At 37.4% G+C, this 19,402-nt stretch overlaps 1 protein-coding gene across 1 annotated transcript in view; it reads right to left on the bottom strand.

Annotated features, from left to right (window-relative positions):
- The window catches only part of HCRTR2 (hypocretin receptor 2), a 115,850-nt gene extending 99,243 nt beyond the window's left edge, over positions 1-16,607 (bottom strand). The window contains exon 1 of the mRNA XM_043591671.1: positions 16,053-16,607. Within this exon, the coding sequence (XP_043447606.1) occupies positions 16,053-16,275 (223 nt within the window). The 5' untranslated portion in view covers positions 16,276-16,607. The remainder of the gene's footprint in view (positions 1-16,052) is intronic.
- Positions 16,608-19,402: the final 2,795 nt, after the last annotated feature.

Below are 19,402 nucleotides of genomic sequence, written 5' to 3'. Positions count from 1 at the left end.
CCAGTGTACCCACTAATATCTCTGCTTAAAATGTTACATTACTAAATATCACTTTGAGGAGGAGCAGAATATGTAGCCCCAAATATGTGGCTACTACTAGCATGTGGATTCTTTTGAGCTAAAGACAATCAAGACACGGAAGACTCGTAAAAACTTTTTACCTCTTCCTTAAATACCTAAAAGAATTTGGATAGGGGGCTAGGCTCAGAAAGAGATCTATGACCAGAGATAAATTTTTATTTGAAAGGCCTATCTGTATGGCAGCAAAAACATCTAATTTCCAGACATCTGTTCTTCTTATTGCCCTGTGAGTCACCCTCTTCCCCTGTGAAGCCTCGGGCCCCTATCCCATTCCTTAGTTCAGGACAGCATACAAGCCTCAATTGCCCAACATGCCCTTGGGTCACGTATATTTGGGGCTCTCATACATAAGAAGTTAAATTTGCTTTTCTCTTATTAATCTGTTTTATGTGATATTAATTATTAGAACAGCTGAAGAACTTAAAAGGGGGGAAGGGAAATGTTTTCCACCCCTACAATTTCAAAGTTTTCACTGACAGAATTTGGAAGGCTCTGGCACATTTAACCCTTCCTTTTTCTCCTCTAATTCCTCTTATTGGCCATCAAGCTACATTTTCTTGTCTTTCTGCTTAATCTCATTTCAAAGCAGGTCTTTTAATCTTCTCTCCTCTGATATCTCTTTATAGAGATATTTGTGTCAACTGTATATGCACCTGGCTTTCGAGTTGGCTTCCAAAAATAGGAGGCCTCAAATAATAGGAAGCTTACCTTCACCTTTTCCATGGCAAGCATTCTCATATTCAGTGTACTGGAATCCTATTTAAAATGTAGATTCTAGAGTCTCCACCCCCTGAAATTCTGACTTAATAAGTCAGACACAGATTTTAAAATAAAAATTTTTTACCATGTACCCATTTTTGTTTGTTGGTTTTGTTTTTTGATGCATGATTCAAAGTGATCCTTTTCAAGATTTCAGAAAACACAGCTGTGATGATTTCAAATAAGAGGAAGCCAAGAGTAAAATAATCTGTAAAACATAATTTTTATTCCCTAATGCAGTTCCTTCCATAGTCTTTCATATCTATGGGGAATATGTAAAAAGATATGGGCATAAAAAATTATATTGGTTATAAATCTCAGGTTTATCTCACCTGGCTTGACTTACTTAACCTCCTGACTTCATATTCAAGTGCTCATCATATACCTAGCTTTATTACCTCAAACTTAGAATGTGTGGCACCAAACTTTTGATTCTCCTTCCCTGCTTTAAAACTGCCCCTTCCCCTAGGGTTCCATATCTCAATAAATAGTACCATCCTCCATCGTGATATGAAAATGTTGACTCCTCTCTTTCACTCACTCTCATATGCAATCCCTCAGCAAATCCTGTTGATTTTATTATCAATATATACCCTAAATATCACCACTAGAATGTAAGTTTCCTAAGAGAAGCAGCTTTGTCTATTTTGTTTGTTGCTATAGGCACACAATAAATATTTTTTGAACCAGTGAATTTAACTAGTATTGCAAAAAAGGTCTTATCACTCAATATACCCTTTGAGAAGTTTATATTCTGTGTATGCTTTTATTAAAAGCATACTATTATTTTTAAAGGCATTTATTTAAAAGCATATTTTATTAAAAGCATATTATTACTTTTATTATTCCAGAAGACATTGTCTAAGAAATTCTCACATAAACTGTACACATTGCTTGCATAGCACAAAGAAAAACAGCACTCAGAGTAGTAAACTAATTGTGAATGGCATGTGGGGGAGGAAGCCCTACTTCCTATTGAACAGCTATACGTGAATACTCCTCTAGCAATTCAAACTCAGACCTGCTTTTGCCAAATTCATCATGTCCTCTCACTAAAGACACTTGAATTTCTTTCCACATATTCTATGTTAAGAAAAAGACAAATAGGATAATCAGTGTACTTTTTAAAAATGTTTATTTATTTTTGAGAGAGAGAGAGTGAGAGACAGAGTGCAAGTGGGGGGAGGGGTAGATAGAGAGGGAGACACAGAATCCAAAGCAGACTCCAGGCTATGAGATGTCATCAGAGAGCCCAAGGTAGGGCTCGAACCCACAAACCGTGATATTGTGACCTGAGCGTAAGTCAGATGCTTAACTGACTGAGTCATCCAGGTGCCCCAATCGCTGTACTTTCTTTAACTAAAAACTTCTATTAATCAGAAGATTCTTTTTTGTTCCTATCAACCTCTGCATCTGATGAGTTGCTAATTTCTATCTCCAGAATGTCTTTCAGATTTGTTTCCTTTTTCTCCCATATTCAATTCTACTGCCTTGGTTTTACCCTCATAACCACTTTCCTGAAAAGTCTCAACAGACTTCTATCTTCCTAGTATCTGGTCTTTCATATCTTCAACCCATTCTTACCATTGCCCCAGGTTAGTTTTCTTTCAGGAAGCTCTGACATATTAGAACTTGTTTTCAAGTAACTTTGGAGCTTTCACACTTTTAAATCTAATTCAGCATGATATAACACTGCAGGTAAGACTGTGGCAGATACGTACCAAATAAAGAAGACCATGTAAGTAATGCAAAGCATCAAAGGAGATTACTTAAAGTTTCTATTTTTTGAAACCACCCAGAAAAGTTCATGAAACCCTGTGTTTTAATGGAATTCCCTGAATGACATTTCAGCACAGCTATTTATATATCTATAAGCAATCATAAATTTACTCTTACTACATCATCAACTTAGGTGTATTTTCTTTTTTTTTAATTTTTTTTAACATTTATTTATTTTTGAGAGACAGAGAGAGGCAGAGAATGAGCAGGAGACGGAGAGAGAGACAGAGATACAGAATCCGAAGCAGGCTCCAGGCTCTGAGCTATTTGTTAGCACAGAGCCCGACACAGGACTCGAACTCACGAGCTGTGAGACCATGACCTGAGCTGAAGTCGGACACTCAACCGACTGAGCCACCCAGGTGCCCCAACTTCCTTTTAATCCTTTGGAATTTTCTAAATTATGCTCACATGTCAAAAATACCTCAAATTCTACCTCCTCAGTGAAGGTGTACCTCCTATCCCAAGTAAGATCCAACTTTTATTTTCTACGTTCTAACATTTAACATATGCCTCTTCAGTAACACTCATAGTCTATTGCTTACATGTTAGTCTTTCCTACAAGATTAGGAATTCCTTGTAGGTAAGGACCATACCTCATTCACTTCTGTATTTCCTCCACAGAATGTAATAGAACAGATTACACGTTGTGGATGTTCAATAAATATTTGCTGAATGAAATAAGAAAAGGAAATAGCTTCAAATTAGATAAGCCTTAGAAAACCAGTGTGTTGGCTTAGGAGGCTTTATTTTTTGGTGTATGTAACTTTTGCAGCTATAGTTGGACTGAGACCACGGATTTTCTATGCTGCTTTTACCTCCATTTGGATCATAAAGATGTATTTGTGTGACTTCAAACTAACTGTCTGTAGATACTGCCATTGTTGCCGATGGTGACTCAGCACTTAGAGAGGCTAAGTAAACTCCAGGAGAGAAAATCTATGCCAAGCTTGACTTGCTATTGCTCTTCTTCCCCTCTAGTGTCTGTGGCCAGGTACTGACAACGAATTATAGATCACTAAGGCAGTGCTGATTAGACATTGAAACTTCAGTTGACTTTACAAAATAACGTACATGAGAATTTTCATTTTCCTTATATTATGCACCTATCTTCAACTTGGTATGCATACTGGCAGAGCTGTGCTATAAAAGGAGGAATAGAAATAGAGAAAAGATTTGTATTTACCTGCTGTTCAGAAGTGGGCAAGCCAAGCGATAATACATAAAGCTATTCAAACAACTAACATGATAGCTCTCTAATACTAAACTTCACTATCTGGGAAATAGGAGCAAATAGTAACCCTATCGCACAGGTTGTTGTAGCATTAACTAAGAGAATGGATAGCAAATACTTTTGTGGAAGAGTTATGTAACTAGGGCAATATGACAATTCCAAAAAGCCTAAAATGTGAATTCTACTGCAATTCACTTCATTCATGAGAAATATTAATAAAGTCAGTTCAAAAGGTCAAGGGTTTGCTAGAAGAGCAATACCTCCCAACTTCGGGCAAGACTGAACTTCGATCTTTTACAATGTGTAATTTGATGGCTAGTTCAGGAAACTGAAGACTGAAGTTGGTCCAAAGGGTTTATTGTTGCCCTTACTCCCCTATTAAATGAAATATCTAGAACTATCCAGCTATTCCCAACAATGCTTTTGCACTCCACCGAAAACTATAAATTGTTGTTTTTTTAAATTGTCTGGACAGGAGAGTGTACCAGAATTGGCATAAGTCACTGGCAATGGAAGAGAATGACAAAGGATTCCTAAACCTGAGACCTCGTGGGCATTTCCCAAGTATCCTGGGCTCAGATGGGGATATGCTTGGTCCTTTTAATAGCAGAAAATATGGAATCAAGATAACATTCAGTCACAGCTCTCTTACTTCATCTGGGGTGCAAATGGTCAAATGTTTCCTTAGACTTTCATTAAATATAAAAATAACTAAAAGTTACTTTGAAACAAACACAGCTTAAGTAAGGATTTTGTATATTACAAGTTCTTCTCAGTTATCACAGAAATATAGCATGTTATTTGGAAGGATCTTGATACAACTACCTTGAGAAAAAATGAACAAACCTGCCACAGTTTGTAAATCTCATTTGCTTTTCATGGGAAGAGCAAAATAGTTTCATTGTGATATCAAGGTGATTCCAGTGTTGGGGAGAAATTTTATCACTGGTCTCTCATAATCATTAATTTCATAATTATATATTTATTTTAATGTGTATGCTCCTTAAGATATTTGAAAACTCAAATTATTAAGGTTTTTAATTTTAATTTTATATAAAATAAATTAAAACCTGCAATGTTTAATTTACAAAGCATATATACACTTATATGTAAAGTGTTTCTCCTGATAGAAATCTAATACTTTAATTGGTAGCCAAAAATCATATGCTTGGCACTGTTCTAGAAACTGATCATGTACTTGCAAAAAAAAAAGAAAAAAAAAAAAAAAGAAATACTCTCATGGAACTTAGATGTTACTTGAGGGAAACAATGGAAAAATTGACAAACCAACACTATAATTTCAAATAGTAGTAAATTCTATGACAAAAATAAAAGGGGACGGTATCATAATATGAAGAGGGATTCAGAGTGATATAGAATGGGCATTCTTACAGCCTTCTCTGAAGATGTGACAGGTGAACTTAGCAGGAGCCAGCTGTGAGAGGGTCACAGGGGGCTGGAAATTGAGAAGACTCTAAAGCAAGAATAACCTGAATCAGTTCAAGGAAAAGAAATTATGCTACAATGATCAATCACCCAAGGGATATTCCTTCTTACATGAATGTTCATTCAAGGACTTACTCATGTCTGTGTATTTATTCTTTTTGCTTCCCTAAAGGCTAGTTCAATTACTCATGGGGTAGTTGAAAGTATCTCTTAACTTTGTCAAAGTAAAGGCCTTATACAAAGTTTTTAGAATTCTTCACATTTCAAAGGTAGCTTCTTAATCCTGCATGAAAAAACTAGGGTGTATTGAAATCATATTAGTCATATAATGCAAATACCTGTGTGTGTATATACAAGTGTTTTTATTTTTGATTTATGTGGTTTTTTTAATTTGTATGTATTTTTAAGTTCTTAAATTCTTATTTTCCCCTTTTCCACTGAGATAGTTTTGCTTCCTGTCAGTGACCAGTTGCAAAATTCATTATGTCTGGGGGAAAAAAAACACACATAGATTCATATACTAGGTACTGTTATTTACTTTCAGGAATCTATGAGTCACCATCACCATCTCTGATGACTTCAAAGAACAAGGTCTTTCTAGGCTTTCCTATGTCTAAAATATAAATCAAGCCCAAGTACATAAAATGTTCCAATAATTATGAAGTCTTTTTTTCCTGCACCAGCTGGTGAAATTTGTTAATGTATTTTTTTTTTTGAGCTTTCTAAGACTGGGAAACTTTTATAGTAAGTATTTTCATCAGAGAGACTAGATTTTTAGCTGTTCTTTTATAACCAAAAATTGACTTAGTTTCACCCAATGACAAAACTGTTTCATAAGCACTTAACCATATCTCTCTACTTCTGTCTCTGAAAGATTAGCACAATCTGAACATTTTAAGAAAGACAAATTGGCTTCAAAATGATATTTATGAGGAACATGGTTCTCTACCAAAGTGGATGACTCATTAAATTCATTCTAAATTGATAAAATAAATTATTATAGACAATGGCTTTCTGACCCCATTTCTAGCAATGTAGTGATAAAATCAAAGCCCCACATGGTTGTAACCCGTGTGCTTTATAAATTCATCTTATATAGTCACTGAGTAGTAATGAAAACTCACTGAAAATCTAGGAAAGGATATTATAATTTATAATCACTGCCGTATTCCCATTGTGGAGCTAGGAATAGCAAATAAAAGGTTTTAAACTAACCACAGTTTTAAAAATTTTGAAATGTTACCATGTCAACTTGTGGAAAAATATTCCCTGTAATTCCGTAAGGGCTCCCCTGGGGTCAGTGTATTATCATCTTTGATTATTTGAATGACAAAAACGCCCATTTAAGATAAAATTTCAAATGAACATCTTAAGAAAGTTGCAACTAACTTAGAGTAAAACTTGGAGGTTTTAGCTGGAAAATATAAAACATTTTCATTATGTTCCTAATTTTTTATCTTTTGACCTCAGTGTGAGGTCAAAACATGATTTAAAGTCCAAAAAGATGGATAGCTGGGAGTACAGCAACCAACCAAAATCTCAAAAATAAGTTATTACAAACATTATTTTAGTGAAAAGCTATACAGAATACTGGAAAATGCTAATAGTGCTATGGCATGTAAGAGTCATAAGGTACAAAAAAAAAAGAATCATAAGTACTGATTTCAGAAAAGACATGAAAATTATTTTAAAGAGAAATACTTCTCAAATTGAAATATTCTACAAAGCAAACATAGCAACAGTTGCTATATTTTAGTCTTCTTCCTTTTCCCTTTATTTGTTTCTTCATTTCTCACTCTCTCCTTTTCCCTTTTCTTTCCTTATGCAACATAACAGCAAGAAATCCAAGAATAAGAGAGAGAATGGGAACTCAAGACAGGAGCTGTAATGTTTTGGAACATGATCTTGAAAGTGGCATTTCTAGTCACCTAGAAGTAATTATCTAGAAAATATTGATCACGTCTTTTATTATCAATTTTTGTTTTCATTAAAGGAAGCTTCATTAAATGAGACACAAAAAGGACAGAAATCCCACTGTGAAAACCTTCACAAATATCTCCCCCTTTGGTTTTATTCTTTACATTATCCCTGCAATACTCTGATGAAAAATGCCAACTAAGATGGTGCTCTCCTTAAATCTTCAAAGGGCTCCCTCTAAACTGCGGTGTCAAAACTAGCTGAGATCTTCAGTATGGTACACAATCCCCATCGACTGTTCAGCTTTATCCCTAGACTCTCCTCATCTGCACTTACACTGGAGTTACTCAATTACTTAGCATTCTTTTCATAGCCCATGCTATTTCACGCCTCTTTGATTTTGCTCGTGTTGTTTCCTCTGCTTAGAACATCCTTACCCACTTTTCTTCACCTGTGCAACTTGAATTCATGCATTAATACTCAGTGTGGGTGACATCTCCTCCTGAATCTTTCTGTAATCCCCCAAATGGAACTAAGTGTCCTTCTTGTATGCTTCCACTGTATCCTGTAACCCATCTATCAAGCACTTGTCACATTATATTGAGATTATCTGTTAATAGGTCTGTCTTTAGCTGAAGTGTAGGTTCCTTGGTTTCTATTATCTTTGTACCCTAGATTCTTAGCACAGTAATTGGCACAAAGTCTCCCAATATTGTGTTATTTCCACTGGCAGAGATCCACAATATGAAATGGATATACCTATCAGCTTCTCTTAGGCTTATGCCAATAGGTATTTGATTCCTCTAATTTTCCTTATTCTCAGTCTATGTGCATTAAATATATTTTTAACCATTGCATGGTTTCTGTAACAGAGACAGTGTTTCTTTACCCTTTCCAGTACTAGTTGGAGTTAGGTTGACAAAATTTGATTGGTTTTGGCCAAATGATCATAAGGCATAACTGACATGTGTTGACATTAGGCAAAGGTAGTTTAGAGCCAGTATATTTTTCCAATTCACTCTTCTCCTACCATGAGGGTGCTAGATACTTTATATGCCACCTAATAACTCATACATGAATTGAAAAATTTTAAACAAGGTAATTTTATTATCTCGCAGCCTCTAAAGGGTCTATGAAGAGTTTAGTGAGATCTGTCTCAGAGCATGTCAGTAAGTTTCGGTCAAGCTAGGGGATTGGGGGAGGATGCTATTATGTTATCTCAGACTCTGGCTGAAGGATTTGTCTCCAAGTTCATGTGGTTGTTTGCAGGGCATATTTACTGTACAGTTTTTGGATGGATATTTTAATTTCCCACCATGTGGGTTGCTTATAACAAGGCAGCTTATTTTCTCCAGGGTGCAAAATATACAAGAATGAGAGAGAATGGGAATTCAAGGCAGGAGCTGCAACCTTTTATAATATTCAAAGCGATATACAATCACTTCTGCTGTATGTTGTTGGTCACCCAGATCAATTCTTGCACAATGTGAAAGGGAGCTACACAGGGTTGTAGTTGATCAGTTGATGGGGGAACATTGGGAACCATTTTAGAGGCTGGTCACAACGGAGGCCACATGTCAAAGTGGTGCATGAAACATGAAGGACCCCTCAACCAGGAGTCATTGTATGAAACAGACTCTCCCATCCATATCAAATGTTAAACAAACAATAAATAAACTTCTGTGACAATAACCCAATGAAAATCCAGGGTTTATTTGCTACTTTGGCATAGCCTAGCTATTCCAACCAATAAAGCTCTTTCTGTATATATGACTATTGAAAGAGACTATGATGATTCAAAGGACTTCAAATATTCTAAGATTTGTAAATTTAAGTTCTTATTTTAAATCAAAACACAGGAATTCTTTCCTTTCTTTCTTTTTGCCAGGCTCATGAATTTGGCTAATCTTTATTCAGAAAACTGACAAAATCAGATATTAAAGACATCATAGCTGAAAGTCAGACAAAGTTAGTTAGCATGTCTTATCCTGGGATCTTGGAATACAAGACTGGCAAGCTTTTCCCAAGCTGGCACATGACCCCTTGATATTTCCATGTATGCAAACTTTTCTTTTAAAGTAATTATAACTCACTTCAAGTACTTGATCCACTAAGTAAGACATACCTCATAATGTTGTGGAGAATAAATCAGACAATACATAAATGTAACAATGTCTTCTGAAGAGTAAAATACTATATGATTGTTAAACATTGTTCATATATATTATATATTTAAAGAACATTACTAGAAAAAGCTCAGTGATGATAAACTCAAAATATTTTTAAGAATAAAATACATATTCTGTTGTAAACAAACTTAATGCTATTTAAAATATATATCCTATATCCATTTACTTGGTTAAAAGATAACGTCTCATTGAGAACAAAAGTAAAATGAATAAAAGCAGCCCAAAGAGTCAGCAATTCAACACTGGACATATATTTCATGTGTCTTATCCAGTAGCATCTCCAAGTGTTCTATTGTCTGTGTTTAAAGGTCATTTCATGCCTGGTGTGAAGGGCAATGTTCTTTGGACATATATAACACCATTATGCTCTAGGAACATCATTATTTGACATAAAGATTGACCTATTCAGTTAAATCAGTAGAAGTGTATGATTTTTAAAAAAGTAACAGTTATATCAGAAAAATAAAAAATAAAATACATGAGTAGGTTTGAAAACCAAAAAAGAAAAAAAAATTAGATTATTTGACACATTAAATATTTAGATTCTGTCTTAAGACCGAATGTGTGTGTGTCTAAAGACAGCACACCCAATAACTAAATAATCCTTGGCTACAATTATCTAACATTTATCCAGTGAATCACCCCCCCACCCACACACACACATACACACACCCTGAACAGGCAAAAGTGTTTTTGGCATCACCTAGTTTACCTTGAAAATTTCTCTTGTAAAGTAACCCTAGCCTGACCTTGATTAGCTTATCAAATGAGCTCATCCCCATAGCTGAAGAACTGTAGTCTACCAGAGATATGGCATGGCAACATGCCAGAACAACTCTGTAAATCGTCTAGAGGGCACATCTAAGCATCATTTCCACTCTTTTTTCGTCTGTGTTTCTGAGTCAGGATTAGAAGTAAGGGAGACAGGATGAAGTAATGGAAAACAGGTGGGCCATGGGACCTGCTCAATCCAGATTTGAAACTTAGCGCTGCCACTTATTGTCTGAATATACTTTGGAACAAGTTAAAATAGCTTTTGAATTTCATTTTACTCATTTGTAAAGTGAAGCTATTAATCTTCTCCTTACAAGTTTGTTATGAGGCATCAATAAAATACATACATTTGTTGCGGAGCTTAGTATTCAGAACCTGGCATATAGTACTCAATAAATATTCTTCATTTTTCTTTGCAGTGAGAAAGGGAACTAGAGATGAATCCTCATCTTCCCCCAACACAGGTCACTGACTGACTCCTATTAATGAGCCACTACTTAACAGAACCTGCATGCCTATGGGAGTGGGCTATGTCATAATGCTATAAGAAGAAAGATGGCAAAATCTTCTTTCACCTATAAAATAACACAAGCAATGGATACTCTGGGGAGCCGAATGAGAATTCAGGAACTTTGAACTGCTAACATAGCTGTAGTACATGAGGATTTGCAAATATATTCTAGAATATAAAATGATGAAAATTAGTGTAAAGATATAAAATATATATGTCCTAGTTAAACCAATAAAAATTGTAAAAACTAGAATATTCTATTTTTATTTGAGTGTTAGATTTCACCTCTTTTGAAAATGGGTATTTTCATTATTTAATTTTCTTCATTTTTTTTCAAATATAGGAAGAATTCATTACATTTAAATTATCAGTAGCACATGTTATCTCATTATTTCTTTACATGATAAATGTTGCTGTTGTCTATGAAATAGCCATTTAAAAAGTCATCACTGGGATTTTGTTCAAATCAAAAACATGATTTATTTTACCCAATAAAACTCGGTAGTTATGAGTTTAGTAAAAGTGTGGAGGCATCTGTCTAATTCATATTCAGATAAGCATATTTTACATTCTGTAACTAAAAACACACAAGTTTAAAGCTCAGTGGCTAGTATAAGCTTTTGTACGCATCATTCATGACTTCTTATCAGGTCTTGGAAGAAATGAGTAATGTATTATCTCTAACCTATTCTGTCTCCTGTGAAGGAAAGGGTGGGTTTAGAAACACCCATGAATGTGAACTGGGCATTAGGAGAAGCAGGAAAGAAATGTTTCTTAGGCTTAAGAGTAGTGGGAACTTGTAACTCTGCCAGTTCCATCTCTGGGACATATGATTAGCTCTGTAAGAAGCAACCCATTACAGATATCCGTCCATCTATCCACCCAAATTAGCTTAACTGTTACTGGGTAAATTTTGTAATAGGCACTGTGCTTCAACTAAGTTAAATCAACATATTACCTCTGTGTGTGTGTGTGTGTGTGTGTGTGTGTGTGTGTGTGCGCGTGCGTGCACATGCACGCACACACACATGCTATGTAAAACATTAATAGACCAAAACAACCCAACTACAACCCATAACTCACTAAATGGGACCCAATACAAGCAAATTTAAACTAAAAGACAGAAAATTATCATAATAGTTAGCAATGCCCTTCACTGAGAGTTGAGAAGGCAATGTTAAATAGTTAATATAAGCGCACTAAACACCTGTTAGGGTGAGTGGGTGGAACTGGTATGGACAAGGAGAACAACATGTGCAAACTCCATTTTACTAATAGCTTTTAGGAAACCTCTCAAATGATAAAAAGGCTAGAGCAGAGGTCATAAAGAGCTCTGTAAGCTACAGACTGGCTGTGTAGGCAGAGGAAGGCTGTAAACTACATCAGAGGTAGATCTCAATAGTGGGAATGAAGAGATAGAAATTGGCATTTATTGTCTACTATATGTCAGGTAAAATACACACACACACACACACACACACACACACACACGTGTGTGTGTATATACCCCTGTATATGTGATGTTCTCATAAGATTTCTACAAGGCAGGTAGTATTAACCTTAATTTTCGATTAGAAAAAACAGACATAGAGTTCAATAACCTGCTAATGATCACACAAGAAGCAAGAAGCACAGCTGGAATGATGTCATGTGTTGAATGTTCTCGTCATCTTTCACATGGAGACAGCAACAGGGAAGATAGAAGCATTCCAGGTGAAAAATCATATCTTTGAATGCAAAATTAAGGGAGGCAGAGATTTGCTCATTTCCTCCAGATGTTTAATGTTTCAATTGACCAGAAACCATCACTCCACCCAGTTTCAACTCAAGAGAAAAGAAATAAGTATAACATCAACTATATTACTTTGAGTGTCCCTAAGAGCCCTCCCCTCAACACACATTAATTTTAAAAACATTGCTCAAAATGTACTGGTCAAATAATTGAATGCATCTACTTGGCTATAGTACAAGACATACTTAGGAATAGGTTATATATGGCATAATTTTGAAGATACTGGAAAAACACTGCTTCCAAAAAGAACTCTGTCCTACCTTTCTTCCTATGACCTAAAATTCTATAAGTAGACATGCACATGTCTTTTATTAGAATGCATATACTCATGAAATTTAATGTAGAGTAACTTTTGTCTTAGTTTGAATGACTTGTGTTGCATTTTTTTTCCAGAAAACTACTTTCCATCACAGGGAAGAAATATCTGATACATATGGGAGAAGGGACACAATGAAAGAGATGGGCTGTGGAGAGAAGAAAAAGAGGTAGAGATGATCAAGAATTTGTCATTCTGCTCAGGGCATATCCTGTTACATCACTTCACAAAATGACAGTGTGGGAGAAATGACTTCTAACTGATCACATTATATTTGTAAGTTCAACAAGGTTGAGATTTTCCAAGTAGTCAGTTACATAAAAGTGAAAATGGTGAATGGACCCAAAGGGTCAGGGATTACATCTGCTGCCAACACTGTGGTCTTTCACCTTCATGCCTAATGTTACCTCTTTATCTTACATGAATAATGTGATTCCTTGTCCTGCCACTCTATGCATACAATTACTTACACTAAAGGGGCAAAAAAGCAATTCTCAATCTAATCCGTTTTGCAAATTTGACAGTGACATTAAAGAGCAGGAAGTTGTCTGTGAGTAATGACACTGATCATTTGTTTAAATGTCAAACTTCGTCAACTTTCAGGGAATATGTCCATAAAGAATGGGTTTCCGTTCAGCCAGAGAGGATTTCAGCGTTATTTAGTCCTGAAGAAAATAGCTGTTAGTATCTTGAGAGCATAATGCTTTGAGTAAAATTTTCTTTTTAAGCTGAATGGAATTGGCCATTTCAGCACTTGGGGTTGTGGACAGTGTTCTCTTCCTTGTATTATGAAACACATAGTCTTACTGTAGAGGTGTTTCCTTTTGGAAACTAAAACATTATCCAGGCTAACAAACCTATACTCCTAAACTATGCAATTAGAATATGGAGACTATGTATCAACATCCTGTGTAAAGTCAGAATGAAGTAACAGCAAAGGGAAACAAATTTTATCACAGAGATTAAGTGTGAAATAAATATTAAGGAAGGGAATTAGTTATGATTTGCAGCTATTCCTGCAAAACAGGTCAAATTTTTACTGCAATGCAATAACATTCCTCTCTGGATAGGATTTTGCTTCAGACAATGACAGAGCCATTAACCCTTCATGGTAATTTATTAACAGTGGACATAGATGCAAGAGAGAACAGGAAGTACATTTAATAGGCTTGCAGACAGCAAAGAGCAGAGAATTTATTCTCTCTATGCTTTCTAGCTCTAGAGTGGAATATCAATGGAGAATTCTGGATCTGAGATCAGATGAAATGGAGTTGAATCTGAATAGTGTTCTTTAATTGGTCATTTCATTTCTCTAAGTCTTGTTTCTCCTCCTGTCAAATGTGGGTTACTTTGAGGTTTAAATGAGGATGTAGGCAGAGAGGTCTGGCATACTGGTAGGTACTCAATGGATGTTCAATTTAGATTATTTACTTTTCATTAAGCATTGGCATAATACAGTGATAGGTTTCTATGCTAGTGGCCAGATGTTTTAATAGCTGTAAACTCTAAGAAGGGATGTCAAAAAGGGAAACAAGAAAGGCATCATTATTAACAGACTTATCCTTATAGCAAAGTACCCCAAGTGTGTGTATTTTCACCCTCATCCACCTTATTTGCATCACCCAAAGATTCCCCTTATGTTTACCTTTTTAAAAATCAACAAAAGGAGAGTAGCCTGAAAATAACACAGTAAGCATTAAAAAAAACAACTACAAAGTTTTCAGAGGATTCTTATCTCCCTTCAAAAATAACATTTTACCAACCCTCTCCAGAATGCTTCTCAGCCACATACTTAGCAACTACTCTGTCTTTTGAATTGGTGAGAGACTACTTTGAATGCTTCCTACCCAGAATGACACACTTGGGGAGAGAAGGTAAAAATCAGATTAATACTAAAAGCCTGATAAGTTCCTTATCATCCTCCCTTGCAGCTACAAATTCTTTGCTTTGGACTTCAAAGCCACTCAACCTATCTCACCTCACCCTGTCTTCTTCCCTTTTTATAACTGAAAATCAAGAGCAGCAATCTTGTAGCCTCCCCCATCTGCTCCTGTCATTTTCAACAGAGATTGCCTCCACACTGCCCTCTGCATTTGAAACGCCTCCCACTCTCCATTCATCAAGGTACATGCTCCTTCCATTCACAATTTATGTTAAGTCGTCCCTCCCTTCCAAAGCTCCTTTTCTTTAAGTGGATTCCCCAGCTGCCCTAATAAACTCCACCACCAGTCTCATACAGCACTGCACCTCCCACCCCCACGACCCCACCCCCCTCCCCCTGCAACATTCAGAAATTACGCTAAGGTGGGAAATGGGCGAGGAAATCTATGTCTGCATACGAACCCAGACAGGAAAAAATAGAGCTTAGCATTAAGCTCACTATCTCCTCTCAAAAGGGGAAAAAAAAAAATTACATTTTTTTTTCCAAGCCTGACAACAAGCATGTTCTGGGGGGGGGGGGGGGGGGAATATATATATATATATACACACACACACACACACACACACACGCACATGCACACGCACACACACACACAGGTTGAGTGGATGAATGAATGAATGGATAGGTGGATGAATGCGATCTCTTTGGTACTTTTCTCAGATGCCCCTCCTTCTTGCTTGCTCCTGGCAGGGTTTCTGTTTAATTCAGCTTCAGCGTGTGAGTGCATCTCTATGTTTTGCCTCTGTCTCCACTCACTGCCCTTTCATTACCACCTCTAGACAGAGCCGAAGCCTCCGCGCCAAAGGAAGGGCACTCTACCTAGCTCACAAATGCTTTGTGACTCCAACGGCCAAAGACAGCTTGCTCCTCAGGAGCAGAGCTTTGCATTTTGCCAGCTTCACCTCTCCGGAAAGCCCCCAAACAGCCGGCTACGTTACACAAAAGGATGACTAATTTCCCCATACTCAACAAAATCCACCTGAGACCCAGTCGCTGCCCCTCTCTTGGGGCTTATAACCTAGGTGTTTGCAAAGGAAACACGCTTCCCTGCTTCTCCCTGCAGATGCAAAAAGGAATTACGACTCCAGGGCTGGGTCCTGGTTCCTAAAATCAGAAAACTTTTTTCTTTCTTTCTTTCTTTCTTTCTTTTCTTTTTTTTTTCTTTTTCTCTTTTTAAAAACCAAACCCCACCCAGAGAGCAGCGACCTCTTTGTTTGCATCCCAAGGGGAGGGAGGGGTCTCCTGAGCCTTTGCAGCCAGGGGTGGAGGGGACGTGACAGCCCTCTGGAGGGCTGCCCTGGACGAGACTCACCCAGGACGTTCCCAATGAGAGCCACCACGAACACGATGATGTAGCCGGCGATCAGGACCCACTCATATTCTTTCGGGTGTAGGTATTCCCTCCACAGGTACCGCAGGAATTCCTCGTCGTCATAGTCGGTGGGGTTTAAAAAAGGCTCTTGAGTTTCATTCAGCTCCGAAGCAGATGACCAGTTGCGACAAGGGGGGGAGTCCTCCAGTTTGGTACCGGACATCACGGGCTCGAGTCCGGTTCCGCTCAGTGCCGCAAGCCGCTCTTCCCCTGCCCCATGAGCCCTGTGATTTGCGGTGGGAAAGGCGGCGCGGAGACGCGAGAAGGGGCTTCGGAGCAGAAAATGACGTGAAAAGTTACTGAGCCAATGCCTCCGGAGTCTTGTGCCCGGCAACTTCTGCGGCGGCTTCGCTGTCTTTGCAGACGATTTTGAAGAGAGGCGGCTGAGGAACTGGGGACCCGGCACTGGAGGCTGCAGCAATGACACCGGGAGGAGACAGCTACCTCGGGCTCGGCTCAGGCTCAATTACTCCTCATTCCAGCACTGAGTCCGCAGCCCACAGCCTCCGCCCGCGCTGAGGGAGAGCCGAAGCTGGGGGGGGTGGGGGTGGGGGTGGGGGTAGTCCTGAAAATCTTTTTAACCTGTTTCTCCCCCTTTTCTACTTTTCTCCTCCATTTCTCACGTGCAGTTCCCATGACCCATACACAGACACGTGTAGGTCTATTGACATGACAGTCATGTGAACACATGGCTAATATAGGATTTGTTGTTAATATAGGATTTGTCTTTTTAATGTAAACATAAAAGGAATGGGGGGGGCACTGTGTTCCTCAAGTAGGTCCATGCAAAAGTCATCTCAGGCAAACACTGTAACGTTTGTTTGGCTTTGCCAGCTTAGCACTTGCTGAAACTTGAACATAGCACCTCCTCTCCCCATTCTCCAAAGTGGAGAAGGAGACCATTTTTGAATGGAAGGATATAGTTAGCTGGCATTGTACTTGCACTACCAAGTGTCACAGGAAAAACAGCAGCGATTCCTTGAAGGACGCTAGGGTCATATGTGTGCTCATAGTTGATGTTGTTCAAGCAACGTTACAGATCAAACAGGGTGAAAGGAACTTCTTAGAAGGATGTAGTGGTGTGCACACAAATGCTCTCTGGTTAATACCACACCCCACTGGTCTTTCTTCCTATTGACCCAGGACTGATGTCACCTGCCACTCTCTAATGAAACTGATTTTGTCTCTAAGAATAGTATTTTGGGATTTGTCGTAGTATGAGTTCAGGACCCTTTCGTTCTCAATAACTGTGATAGGAATACTGCATTTGATTATAATTTTGTACATGGGAAGGACCTCAGACAGCATCTAGCCTGAACTTTAGCTTAATATTAAAAGCCTTCTAATAACTTTGCTGATGTTCTCCCACCTAGTTTGGATGGACCACCTCAGTTTCTGACTTCCACCATCGTGGGGCTGTTCTAAGGTTTAGAGAACTCTTCGTTACATTACGATAAGATTTTAAACCAATATACAACTTTCTTAGTCTTTTACTCTCAATTCCTAGTTTGCATCTTGGTGCTACATGGAATAAATCTCCCATATGCCAATCCTTCACATACTCAAAATAAGTATAACAGCCCCGTTCCCTTTCCTCCACTTTTCCTCTAATTATTTCCACTGTTTTTCAAATGACACTACCCCACGACCTCCGGTCATTTGGTCTTCCTTTAGGCAGTTGTCAATGCCTTGCATAATAGTAAACTAGGAGATACAGTAATTTGGATGGGTTTTGCTGGTACAAAATGTACATTATCATGTGGATGCAACCAACGCCTATCATTAATTTGTTTATTCAAATGTCACAAGACACTGTTAGTTCACATTTAGTGTTAAGTCAATCCTCCTGACTCTACCATAGTCATAATTCTTCACATCTGTTTTCTAATTTACATCTGACAAAATTCCCTCATACACATTATTTTAAAACCACTGAGGAGTTGACTATGATTAGCCCTGTTTTACAGCCGAGGAAACGGTTCTGGTGAAGTTAAACGATTTACCAAAGGTCAAGTGACTAATCTGCAGCAAGACCTTTCTGTTCTTCTGATCCCAGCTTGGGGTTTCCGTTATTCTACAGATGTCATATTTCACAAGAAATACTATTATTATATTTTCCCAGTCTGCACTAGTCACTTCAGAGAAGAAAAATAAATGGGCATTTGATACGCCTGACAAATATTTACTTAATTTTTCTATTCTATTGTCAGTGATACAAGTTAAACAAGGTTACTGCTTTCATGCACTTTACTTTCTAGGGAAGACGGAAAGGAAACAAATTGACTAATAAATACATAAGAAGAATATTAGGAAGGGATAAATCTTATGTTTTCAAACAAAATCCAGTGAAGTGATGGTGAGTGGAGAGTCCCAAAGGCCATGTTAGAAACAGATGGTCAAAAGGCCTGTGCGAAGAGGTAACATGTAAGTAGGATACTCCCATGATGTATGCACATATTAATTTAATTTTTCTAATTTGAGGTTTCACCAGATCTTAAATACTGATGCTATTATCCAAAGAATTAGCCATTTCACCAGACCTCTTGTCATCAGTGAATTTGACAAGCAGGCCTTCTGTGGTTTCAGTCATGTTCTCCGATACAAATGTGCTAACTTTATTCTGTGGCATAATGTGTCCCTCTGATTAATGTATGTTGTTTTCCTCTTCCATGTACTATTATTTTCAAAATGGGAAAGGCTGTTGCTACTTTAGTTGCAATCTATATTCTGTGATATCTTCAAATTTTTTGTCATTGACAAAACACAAATAAGGACCCTGGATGCTGTTTTCTAAGTACTCAGTGTTTTTGCGTGTGTGATATTTCAACTCACCTATACTTCAATCCACTCTTTTTAAATTTTCTACCTGCAATTAATCATCACTCTTTACTAGAAGTGTAAATAAGGAGAAATGAAAACCTATCTTGTTCTGATGTGTGCTTTATGTTGTGACAAGCCTGGATTTACCTTGAAAAGCGTTCCAGTTTTTCTGTCCATAATTTATAGGTGATTTATTTTAAATATGTGGTACTCTGTTGCCATACAAAAATTCCACTCGAACCTTCAAATTATTATTTTATTTTGTTACAAGCACGTTAGAGAGGATAAATATTGCAGTACTCATTTTGATGTGATACCTTTCCTTAGATCCTCTGATATATTTTAGGACATTTGAAAAGAATGTTTAGATCTGAAGATATTGTTTTCTTCAATTCAGAATCTTTCTGCTACATGAAGAGAAAAGGAGTCAGCTCAATATCACAAGACAGTATAGAAAGTTCTAAATTTGT

This window comes from Prionailurus bengalensis, chromosome B2 (assembly GCF_016509475.1).
Source record: "Prionailurus bengalensis isolate Pbe53 chromosome B2, Fcat_Pben_1.1_paternal_pri, whole genome shotgun sequence".
Classification (NCBI taxonomy): Eukaryota; Metazoa; Chordata; class Mammalia; order Carnivora; family Felidae; genus Prionailurus; species Prionailurus bengalensis.
This window is presented reverse-complemented; position numbering and strand designations above follow the sequence as displayed.